The sequence below is a fragment of the Octopus bimaculoides genome, chromosome 28 (assembly GCF_046866305.1).
Source record: "Octopus bimaculoides isolate indiv1 chromosome 28, ASM4686630v1, whole genome shotgun sequence".
Classification (NCBI taxonomy): Eukaryota; Metazoa; Mollusca; class Cephalopoda; order Octopoda; family Octopodidae; genus Octopus; species Octopus bimaculoides.
This window is the reverse complement of record NC_142955.1, coordinates 15,496,183-15,509,303: the sequence shown is the minus strand read 5'-3', so window position 1 is coordinate 15,509,303 and position 13,121 is coordinate 15,496,183. Positions and strand designations below refer to the sequence as shown.

Sequence of the window (13,121 nt, the reverse complement as noted above, 5' to 3'; positions counted from 1 at the left end):
TAGAAACTTTGCCAGATCAGATTGGAGCCTGGTGCAGCCTTCTGGCTTGCCAGTCCTCAGTTAAACCGTTCAACCCATGCCAGCATGGAAAGCAGACGTTAAACGATGATGATGATGATGATATAATCTATATGGACATGTATGAGTGTGATTTGGTAGATGGAGGCTGAAACATTTGAAAAGACATTACAGGGGGAATAAGAGAATATATAAGCTGTGTGCAGCAGTTCTGTAAGATAATGATGAGAAGCAGGACATGTTTCGGTTTGCTTGGTAGTGGACAAGAAAGAAGTGAGATGTCTTTGAGGAGAAGGGTGGAGCAAATGAAAACAGCAGAATTGTGTGTGTGTGTGTTGATGAATATATCTGAATGCAGTGGATTATGTAACCTGTAGAGCAGAGACTAGAAAACTTGTAAGAAAAATTCAAGTTGAGATGATGAATGCAATGAGAGGATAATAATGCTCTTCCAGATATAAATATTAATCCCATATACGAAGTCTGAAATTAAACACAGAAATCAAATGATTACACCTAATTTGAAGTAATTAAAGAGATAATTACTATGTTCATACTGAAACAGAATCCTGTTCTTGACTAAATTGCCAAAATTTGGGTCCTATTTAAGAAATGCCAGCTATCTGTTATTGTCTCCCTCTCACTATACATACATACACACACACACACACACATATATATATATATATATGCACACATATACATAAGTTAGTTCCTGGTTGATTATTTCCAGAGAAACTCCACCAGAGCTCTAGGCTGTTGGATTCCAGACCAATACCGACATTCTTCAAGCATAAGAAATGCCGGTTTCACAACGGTAACTCCGTAGTTGTGTTACTGTCATGAAACCTGGATTTTTACACATACATGTATATATAAATATATACACATACATATAAAAATAAGCATATCTATGTATATTTATGTGTGTGTGTGTATGTGTGCGTGTGTGTGCTTATGAGACGGTAGAATGTTATTTCAGGAAAATTTCTTTATTATTTCTACCAAATTTTGATATTGTGTAAAGTTCTCACTCATTCACTGATATTCTTTTACTTGCTTCAGTTCACCTTTCATATATATATATATATATATACAATGGGCTTCTATCAGTTTCCATCTACCAAATCTACTCACAAGGCTTTGGTTGGCCCAAGGCTATAGTAGAAGTCACTTGCCCAATGTGCCATGCAGTAGGACTGAACCCAGAACCATGTGGTTAGTAAGCAATCTACTTACTACACAGCCACTGCTGTGCCTATACACACACACACACACACACACACACATATGTATATACACACAGACGTTTATGTATAAACATGTGTATATCCATCTATATATACATTCATACATACAGATGCATACACACACACACACACACACATATATATAAATACACACACGAGGAGGCAATGCCTACTACTCCCTGATATATTATAAGTATCCTCTTAACTGTTGCCATATTTTCATTGCTATTCGAGCGAAGCAGACTCACAGAATATTTCTGAGATAGAAAGACTTCAAGCCGAAATCAAGACCCAATAACTGACTCTGGTAAATAATATTCTTCTGATATTTATCTAACACACAATTTTCCAACACATTTACATTGCTAAACATTCATTTGAATTATTTCAAACATAAATATACTGTTATATAGATATTGTTTTATTTTCCCACACCATTTTATAGACAAGACATTGTTTAAACATTTTACAGTGTTACATCACAAGTAAAACATTTCATTTCCAGAATATAATATAAAGTATGGTTTGGTTGTAACTATGTCAAAACTATTTGATGGAAATTAAAGGAACGGATATGTTCATCTAAGGATACACAATTTTAAGTAGTTTACAGTGGATTCCTAAGTCCCAAGTGAAATTTAAAATTTGTAAATTAATTTTATGGCAGATTCGTTTGTTTTTTGTAAACTTAATTCTTTTAAAGCATGGTCGAGGGAGAAGGGCCCTGCATATGACCCTTTCTTTTTCCAGGGTCTCTGACAGTGGTGAGTGGGAGAAAAGCATTCTCAAGACAAGAGGCCCAACGTGAGTGCATAGAAAAGAGAAATCCTCTGCTAAAATCAGCTCAGGGGCCAGCTGATGGCGTGAAATTAGGCGATAGATTAAGTCTGCAACCTAGGGTGCCCGCAATGGGATTTGAACTCAGATTACAAACAACCACATTACATACTACAAGGCATCTTGTCCAGTATTTAATTCTACCCTCTGAAACTAGTATTTAAATTATTAACCCCTGCATAATAAAAGTCCAAGTTGACCTTGCCAGAATTTGAACCCAGAACACAAAGAGTCAGTATAAATCCCATTCTAATGATGACTAATTGATCTTTTTCTTCTTTCAATCAATTTTTTAAACTGATTTTTAAATTTTAATATTAAACTTTGTATGTAAATGGAATTGTTCTGGTGATTTCATTTCTATTTTATATCTCGAAGCAAACAAGAAGAAATGTTTAAATATTAAACAATTTGGTGGCAACATATATTTTCTCTCTCAGCTCATTTTTATCCTACATCAACCTTTTTAATGTGGAATGTATTAAATATGTTTTCTCACCATCTTCGATATTATTTACCAGAGGGATGGCTCCTGAGAATTATTTCACATTGTCTGCAATTATTATAAACTCTATTACAAAACCAACAACACAGTCCCTAAAATGCTCCTAAAAACATTCAATCATGACAACTTATAGGAGGGTCATGGCTGGAGTGTTTTTGACTATAGCGTTGCTAGACAAGAATTAACCTTCAGTTAAACATCAACAATAGAAGCCATAGTTTTAATATATTTTAAACAAATATATTTCTTGCATTTCAAATATATTTACTGTTTACAAAAATGATTTTAATGTTTTAATGTTTCAACTTTATAAATTGTATTTTGGCATTACAAAGGTTAAACATTCTATGAAATTTAAAAAGATTATATTTTTAATACATTTTCATAAATTACATTTAAATATTGTATTTGAAAGAATAATCTATGTTATAAATTTGTATATTTCTTGAAGTAAAGCAAGAGAAATGTCTAAAAATCAAGCAATTCCAAGGTGACATCAGATACACCAATGAACATACACCTGTGTAAAATGTAATTAATGATTTGTTATTACCTGGCCAAGGTACAACCTGGCTATGTTTCCCTAATGATGCTCTCTCAAGCAATAATATATTCATAGAAATCAAACAGTAACACAAGTGAACTTATTCATGTAAAAAGGGGTCAGTTGGCAAAGGCATTAACACATTTTAGAAAAAGACTGTTTCCAGTATTTTCTCTGGTGCCCTGAGTTCAATACCTAGTGAGGTCAGCTTTAGTTTATATTATGATTGATAAAGAACCAGTCAAGTACTGGAGTACATTTGTCATCATTGTTGTGTTCATCTTCCTCTTCAACCACTTCTTTCTTTCTATGTGGAAGACATTGGCAGGGGTTACACATGTAGAGAGAAAGGCTCCCCTCAGATTTCAAATGTCTTCCAGTCATTCTACATCTTATGGCATCTGGTTGACCACTTTCGATTTTAAACACAGCCACAGAGGTCAGATCTTCTGAGGCTGTTTTTCAACTTATTTTCCATCAATGTAGACCCAGTTTTTACTTACTTGCCTCCTCTTCATCCATTTCCTCCCTCTTTCATCGTTCTTCTCCTTTTCTATATTATCAAGACTGCTACAACTGTTGTAGTTGTCCCTGCCACTTTTCCGCCAGTTTAAGGCTCCAGTCTCAAAGACACACCCATCTGGCCACTGCCATTGCTTCTACTACGCTTCTGATGTATGGAGTCAGGATCTTTGGGTTTGTCAATCTGTGGTATATATATATATATATATCTATATATCTATATATATATATATATATATATAGATATATGCATGGGAGATGCTGTGTGGCAAGAAGCTTGCTTCCCAACCACATGGTTCCGGGTTCAGTCCCACAGCATGGCACCTTGCCTAAGTGTCTTCTAGTATAGCCTTGGGCTGACCAAAACCTTGGGGGTGGAACTGGTAGACAGAAACTGAAAGAAGCCTGTCATATATGTTTATGGATGTATTTATGTGTCTGTCCGACCAACATAGCTTGACAACCAATGTTGGTGTGTTTACATCCCCATAACTTAGCAGTTCAGCTAAAGGAACCAATAGAATAAGGACTTTTCTTACAAAGAATAAGTCCTGGGGTTGATTTGCTTGACAAAACGCAGTGCTCCAGCATGGCCACAGTCAAATGACTGAAACAAGTACAAGAATATATATATATATATATATATATATATATATCATCATCATCGTTTAATGTCTGCTTTCCATGCTGGCATGGGTTGGATGGTTTGTCTGTGGACTGGTGAGCTAGATGGCTGCACCAGGCTATATGTGTGTGTGTGTATATATATATATATATATATATATATACATATATATATATATATGTATATATTATTGAGATGTACTTGCATAGCAAGTGACCTGTTCTGGAATCTTGTGCTGAAACGAAAACAATTGCAGCAGGGAAGATGTTTATAAGCCATTTAAAACCATTAGATTCACTTGAACATTTAAATTTAATTTGTGAAATTATTTTTGTCGCTTTGAGACCGCGACCTGTTCCCTGACAAAATTCTGTGCTGCAGGGAACGAGTCTCAGTCTCAAAGCGACGAAAATATCTTGACAAATTAAATTTAAATGTTGAAGTAAATCTAACAGTTTCTGAGTGTTTTTTAAATGGCTTATAAACACCTTCCATACTGCAATTGTTGATATATATATATATATATATATATATATATATATATGTATGTATATATATATATATACATATATATATATATTAATTTATGTATTTATTAATATTATCTTGGTTGAAAAACTTCGATAATGCAAATATGTTAATAGTTACCAGGGTAGCAAAAATCACACAAAAACTGGGATATCATACCCAGTTAATGGGTAGAAATTTCATATTAAAGTGATGTATTTTGAGTAGATATAAAGAATAATAATAAATGGAGCAAAACGCATATAATTAAAAAGGAACTTATGGATTATATGTGTTTTGCTCCATTTATATATATAGATAGATAGATACACACACACACATATAATATATATATGTATATATATATATATATATATAGGAAGGGCATCCAGCTGTAGAAACTCTGCCAAATTAGATTGGAGCCTGGTGTTGCCATCCGGTTTCACCAGTCCTCAGTCAAATCGTCCAACCCATGCTAGCATGGAAAGCGGACGTTAAACGATGATGATGATGATGATGATGACATGTATATACACACACACACACACATTAGGTTGGTGCATAATAATTGCGGCTTTTTTTTTCAATAAATTTTATTCAACAAAACGATAACAACATTTAACAGAAGCATCTTTAAATGATTACTCCAACTGGCTGCCAAGCAAATGGGAAGCAGTAATTGAAGTAGATGGTGAATACGCTCCAGAATAATCATTTACATATGTTTTTGTTAAATGTTATTGTTTTTGTTGAATAAACTTTATTGAAAAAACAAACCGCAATAATTATGCACCAACCGAATAATACAGAAACGTTAATGTAAAGGAATAGAAATGAAATGTTGAAGTTGGTGTTTAAAAGGAAACTGTGAATGCATGAAAGAGAGAGACGAAAGTAAAAGAAGAGGAAATATGAAGGATATGAAATAGGAAAGGTAGGGTTGTTGTTGTTGTTGTTATTATTATTATTATTGGTGGTGAGCTGGCAGAATCGTTAGCACGCCAGGAATAATGCTTGGCAGCATTTTGTTCATCTTTATGGTCTTGAGTTCAAATTTTGCTGACGTCAACTTTCATCCTTTCGGGGTCGATAAAATAAGTCCGTTTTGTGTTCTGGGGTCGATGTAATCAGCTTACCTCCTCCCCTGAACTTGCTGGCCTTGTGCTAAAATTTGAAACCATTATCATTATGACTCGTCTGCCACTACGTTCTGAGTTCAAATTCCACCGAGGTCGACTTTGCCTTTCATCCTTTTGGGGTTGATTAAACAAGTACCAGTTACGCATTGGGGTTGATGTAACTGAATATTGCCCTCATTGAATATAATTAAGATGAACCTACCTTTCATTAATTAGGCTTATTCATTAACCAATCTTTATTATCTCAATCAGGAACAAATAATAACGATCCTCTCAACATGCTGTGTATCAGTGTGATTATATGGAAGCCCATCTTTTGATAAGCTTTCCAAGTTTAATCAGTGTTGTCTATGATAATTGTGTGGATTATATTGGAATGTTGAGAGATTTACAGCATTTGTCAGGTTAAGAACAGTTTCATCTCCAGCTTTATTGATATCTCTTAATCCAGGTAAATATGATGGAAACCAAGCCAACCATGACGGTCCCATCATTTCCAGCACATATAATCATTAGTAATACTTATATTCCATCTAATTAGCAAAATGTTCAGTCTGTCTTGTATCTGACAAATGTCTATGTAACATAAAGTCTATGTTTTGCTAATTGCTCCATGTTAACGAAGTTTGAACATAATTGTTGTGTGTTGGGACATAATATAGCATGTATACCAATTAAAGTTAATTTCCTCTGCAGCTTAGAGTGTCTCGTTATTGAATAATTTTGGAGCAGGGGAATCTCTTTGACTAATTATCGTTAAATAAATCTAAACCACACTTGACTATTAATTTGTGATGTTGAACGAAAATATCATTTACAGTGAATATAATTATTGCTAATATTTAGACTCCATGTAATTAATGAAACTTATTAATATATCTCAAAGTAGATTGTAATAAGGTGTTTAATTCTAATCATTATTATTCCAACAGAAAGTTGTTTCAATATTAATTAGACAAGATTAATTCGCTGACAGAAATACATAAATGTTTTGTTTGAGTGTTTCAAATAATGAAGCAAACATCATCTCCCTGAAACCTTAATATTTTCACAAAGCTAAATGTTTTCCTTATATTTCATTACAGATTCACTATGGAAGACCAAACAAAACCTACCCCTCTGGAAAGGGACTCAACAACAAAAAAGTGTAAATATGAGAGAGATGACGGTTCAAGGAGAGAAATGTCAGAGAAACGAGGTTCATCTCAGTCAACAACAAAACAAAAAAAACATAAAGGAGTCCATGAAAAGAGGGAAATAATGGGAGGACGAAATATTTTGGACAAACACATATTTTACACAAGATTCAATGCATGTGAAGACAAAATGAATTTGTTGATAAATTCTCGGGAAGAAATTTGTACTTTTTTAAAAAGTATAGGAATGGATAAAAATACTTTTCTAAAAGATTTTACACAGAGAATAGAAATTTTGATGAAAGACATTAAAAAAACCGATTACAATCAAGAATTTATTTTTGGAAAACTAGAATTGTTCCTGGAACACTATTTAAAGAGAAATATTCTACAAGACAAACACAAAACCATTGAGCCACCAAAAATAATCACTAAATTTCGACCTCTTTGCCCAGTTGTGACCAGAGAAGCAAAGATCGAGGAATCTGGAGAAGAATTTGACAAAATCACAGCAATATCCAATATTGTCATCATAGAGGAGGGAATAGTAACATATTCCCACCATTGTATGACAATATGTTGTGTGACAAGAGACGGTGACAGAAATGATGTCCATTGTCCATCTTCTGTCACCAGTTTCACAAGAATCGGTGAAGACATGGTTCTAGCAACCCTCCCGTTCCGAAAACTCATTCTTATTATCAGCCCCACATGTTTCAAGATTAAAAGGATACAGTTGGGGTTACATATGGTGAGTTATTTGGAACATTCTACACTTATAGGTGTAGAAATGTTTGGTAAGAATGTTTACCAAATTGATTGGGAGAATAACAAAATTCAGAACCAATTCATTACCAAAGAATCACCAACAGATATTGCTGTAGGGGTCCAAAAAAGACTTTTAATTACATTTTCCAGTATTAACAGACTAATCTGTTACAATATGGATGGCCAACAGTTATGGGAGGTAGAGACCCATTCTCTGCACCTCCCAAGTAAAATCTCTCTGCACCAAAGCTATTTCTATGTCCTCCAGGGACAGATCATTTACAGGATTTCAGCTAAAGGTGGTGTGACAATGAGGGACATTGGCAGGAAATGCCGTTCTATTTCTGTTGCTAAAGATACCATTTTGGTAACAGATTATTTTGGCAAACCACATGCCATTGAAACAAATGAAGACTTTTGGCCCAAACTGTCATACAACCACCAGCAACATACCCCCAGTTTAAAAGACTATATTGATATTGAGGATTGCAACAACATTACAAATATTCTACCTATGTCTACATCTTCTATATTAATAATTTACAGAAACAAGAAAGCTAAATTATTCACTGATAATGAGGAAATAATTAGCCAAAATAATTTAGTTTTCCTTGAGCTTCCTTCTTTCTATTGTAGAATAAACAGAAGCAAATTCCTGGTATTTTATCGTGAAATGAAAGGATTTCAGTATATCACCTGTCCTGAACTAAGAAAAGGCCCTTTAATAAAGGTCCAAACTGATTACATGGAAATATGTCATATTGCATCAAATCAGTGTTTAGCTGTGACCACCACTGAAAACAAAAATGAGGTCCATATCCTATTGATCAACGAAGATAATGTTGACATTATTGAAAGAATTTCTCTGGGACATTCTAACGTCACCATTGCTGCAACTCCAATTAATTTTGTAGTCGTAGATGGAAGGGAAAATAAAATGGTATTTTATTCGACATGTGGTGAAGAACTTTTTCAAAAATACCTTCCATTCTATGGCTACCCTCATCACATCTACTCTGATAATGTTTATTTTTATGTCCTCTTCAAGAGACACTCTATTCTGATATGTTATGATATATATGGAGAAATGAAATGGCAGTGGCAACTGCCTTTCCCTGTTCACCCTCACATTGCTGTTTTCCAAGGGACTGTTTATCTACCGGACACTCAACTCAACAGGGTCCTTCTTTACAAGTATCAGGACTGGTCGTCTGGCTGTTGTTTACACCTGAAAAATCCTTATATCAGAAATCTAAATCTACGACTCAAAGAAAAGGAGAAAGACAAAAAACTTGTCATTGGCGAAATATGTAATCTGGCGAATGGACAGTTGGTGGTGTCCGACATCAACCATGATTGCTTGTTATACATTTCTAATGAAGGAGACATTGTGTCGAGATTATCTCTGCCGTCTCCAGCTACGGATATATGTCGATGGGATTCTCATCAAATAGGTGTCACATTACCCCTACAGAAACAATTAAGGGTCATTGGAAACCTATCAAAGACAGTGAGAAGTGTATCATTAAGGCAGCCTTATGTACGGGTGTGTAAGATGGGTGGAGGTGAAATTGTTTGTTATTGTGATAAACCATCCCATTTAGATATTTTAGCCATCAATTCTGATAATCAAGTTGAAACAATTAAGACAATTAATATCCCTTTTTTTGTGAAATCATTATCAATAGACAAGAAAACAAAGAAGCTATTAATTGTTACTAGGGGAAAAGTATTTCAGTACAACACTAGAATAGATGGTGGTGGTCATGGCAGTGCACGTCGTCAGAGTAGTGGCAGTGATGGTAGTAGTAGTAGTAGTGATGGTAGTAGTAGTAGTAGTATTGAGATGGTGTCCAGTGGTTTAGAGTCCCAACCAGAAGCTGTCTTCAAGCACATTAGTAGTGGTGGTCATGTCAGTCATCAACCTCGTAGAATTAAGATGGTCCCCAGTGTTTTAATGTCCCAAGTGAAACGTCCCCTCAATCTCTACGGTGGATCTATTGACCAAATGTTTGTATATCTTATAGAGAACAGCCGTATGTTTGCTATAAACGATCATAATTTGTTGGTTAATGATCTCGTTACAAATAATCAACTTAATTATTATATCGACCTGGTAGATGTATTTTCCAGACACATTTCTGTCAGTGAAATGTTGTCTTGTTCTTTATATCTACAGGATCTGACAGTTTCTGATAAAGGCAGACATATTCCTCTCCCTCAACATTTGGGAGACAAAGAACCAGTGGAGATTAATCGTTTGGTTATAACTGAAAATAATCTGATTGCAGGATGGGACAAGGAGAATGGAAACATTAAGATATTCACATTGGATGGTCAACTTTTGGATTCTATCAAATGGAATGTTTATAACAAAATTAAAATGTGTCGATGGCAGTCAAACACATTGGTCATTACGAGTTGGGATGATGAAGATGATGATAATAAATCCCAATTGCTGACATTAAAAGTGGAATTTCCATTGTCGTTGGTAATTTACCAAACGAGAAATAATTATGATTGTGTGGCTTCTTTATCAAACAATCAACTGGTTCTTAGTAAATGGAGAGATGAAAGTCATTTGTATTTTGTTGGTATTGATGAGATACATTCGAGTTTGGAGGAAATAAAACAAATAGACATACCTGAACCATTAATAACGAGAAGCGAAGATGGAGATTATTATTTTGATGACATCAAGGATATTAAAGTTACTGCTGAAGATGTCATCATTGTCTTCAACAGAAGATTCATAATTTTCTTCAACAGTGATGGTCAATATTTACATTCAGTCAGACACTACATTGAGTATTATTCTTTTGATGATGACAGGATGACAATTGATGACAGTTTTTTGTACATTCAGGGTGGGTGGGAGAAATATTTAGGTTCATCTCGATATGAAAACATTTTGTGTTTGACCCAGGATGGGGAATACAAGAGAATATTTTTAAATGCAAGAATTTATAAAGATAGAGTAGATTTCTTCAGTATGAACTGTAAAGGACCAAGGTTTGTTGGAAGCCCCTGGGAGGGAATGGGGAATGAATTGTATGTTGAAGGGTTGTTTATGGTGAATCGAGAAAGGTTCCCGGTTGCTCGTTTACAAACAGACGAATTTGCTGTTCAAGTAAAAGATTTTGATATTTCTGATGAAGGAAAGACAGTTGTGTGTGAAAAAGCCAATAATGGAAATGTTAAAATATTCGATGAAGACGGGGAGCTGCTATGTCACAGAAATGTGGCAAGTTTAGTTGGTGGTGTGTGTTTTACACAAGGAAAACACATAATGGCCACGGTTCCTAAAAGAAAAGAAATATTTCAACTGAATGGAGAAGATTTGAAGACATCTAAAGCTTGGACAAGTCTCGTCCCTTATGGTGTAATATGGAGAAAAGTGGGGGGTATTTACTGGTGTCAACATATTGAATTGATTGAATGTCATTGCATAAAGATTGACGGGGACCAAGTGAAGGTTCTGGAATCTGTGTCTTTATTAAATCTTGATTCTGGTCTTTGTTTCCCTTCCATTACATCTGGGGAAATATTCAGTAATGAATTAATTAATAAATTGGAATACAGAGGAGATGGAGATGGAGATGGAGGAAGAAGAGGGGAATCAGGTGAAATAATTAGTAAAGGTAGATTAAAGGTGAGATGTGGTAATTACATAGCGGAGATTGATAATTCAGGAATTGATGAAATATCAGTGAGGAGACTTCCATATAGAACAGCAATGGTCCCTTTTTCCATTCCTGCATTTGAGGAACCTGTTTGTTATGATAATAGGGACATTAGGGACCTGAACAGAAAACTAATTAAGTTAGATGAGAATGTGAGTGTGTTGATATTTCGAGAAAGTTTCACATTAATCAGAACAACAACAACAACAGTGGACATACTTCAAGAGGAACAACAACAAGAAGAAGCACTGGACATTTGTCGGTGGACAGACGAATGTTTCATTGTGGCCTTTGGGAAGGAAATGAGGGTCTTCAACAGGGATCTCTGTCGTTTAAAGACCATCAGAACTGAGAAATACTACAACAGGATTTCTAAATACAACGACAATCAACTCGTGTGTGGTGGTCATTATATTAGAGACATGACTCAAGAAGAGAGAGACAAGAAATACAAAAGAATATTGAAGAACAACAAGGTTTACTATTGTTGCAGAGACCGCGACATCTTTGACCCTTATTATGTGGATGTGGTTGATATGAAAGATGGGAAATGTAAAGATGAAGTGTGTAGGGGGGAGATGGAGAGATGGGGAAGGTTGGAGGGAGACGAAGGGGTGGATGGTGTGGGAGTCACATCTTTTGGTGATGTTGTTGTTATGAGGAAGGAGTTGAAGGAGGAGGAGTTGAAGGGGGTGGAGGAGTTGAAGGGGTTGGAGGAGTTGCCTGGATGCTGGAATGGTTGGTTTTTTGTGGAATGGTTCAGGGAAAAGTCTTTGGTGAGGAGGATAAGAACAGAAGAAGGAATAATGTATGTTGGTGTGGATTTTCATATTCCAAGACCTCATTTAACCATAAATGGTGAATGTGTTTATACAACAGATAGAGACAACAATATTTACGAAATACCTGGACATATTGAAGGGGAAACATCTGAAGATATTATAATCCGGGGATTAGAAGATAATCCAAAATATTTACTCCTCAGGGGTTATGATAATGAAGTCTGTGAAGTTCTTGGTTTGGATGTTTCAGAAAATTCTTTGATGGTTTTTGGAATTATTCCTGGACGTCAATCTTTTGCTTTCTTTCATTTTGACAAATAAATATTTCCAGAAATATTAAACTTCAATCTTCTTCTTCTTCTTCTTCTTCTTCTTCTTCTTCTTCTTCTTCTTCTTCTTCTTCTTCTTCTTCTTCTTCTTCTTCTTCTTCTTCTTCTTATTATTATTATTATTGTAAATGGCTTCACCCGGGAATCGAACCTGCATCGCATACTTTGCATTCTACACATTCCTCATGTGTGTGTATATATGTGTGTTTATATACATGTGAGTGTGTATATATGTATATATATGTGTTTATATATGCATGTGTGTGTGTATATATGTGTGTTTATATATGCATGTGTGTGTGTGTATGTGTGTTTATATATATACATGTGTGTATATGTATATATGTGTGTGTATATATGTATGTTTATATGTGTGTGTGTATATATGTGTGTTTATATACATGTGAGTGTGTATATATGTATATATATGTGCGTTTATATATGCATGTGTCTGTGTATATATATACATGTGTGTG

The 13,121-nt window shown here is 34.8% G+C and overlaps 1 protein-coding gene across 1 annotated transcript; it reads left to right on the top strand.

Annotated features, from left to right (window-relative positions):
• The first annotated feature begins 227 nt into the window (after positions 1–227).
• On the top strand, positions 228–12,663 carry LOC149130633 (uncharacterized). The gene is made up of 2 exons (XM_089344383.1): positions 228–1,575; positions 7,033–12,663. Exon 2 carries the CDS (start codon positions 7,040–7,042, stop codon positions 12,635–12,637), a length of 5,598 nt encoding a protein of 1,865 aa, XP_089200509.1. The 5' UTR covers positions 228–1,575; positions 7,033–7,039; the 3' UTR covers positions 12,638–12,663.
• Positions 12,664–13,121: the final 458 nt, after the last annotated feature.

Excerpts from the sequence above, each read along its gene's own strand:
- LOC149130633 (XM_089344383.1), top strand. The coding sequence starts at position 7,040 with ATGGAAGACCAAACAAAACCTACCCCTCTGGAAAGGGACTCAACAACA.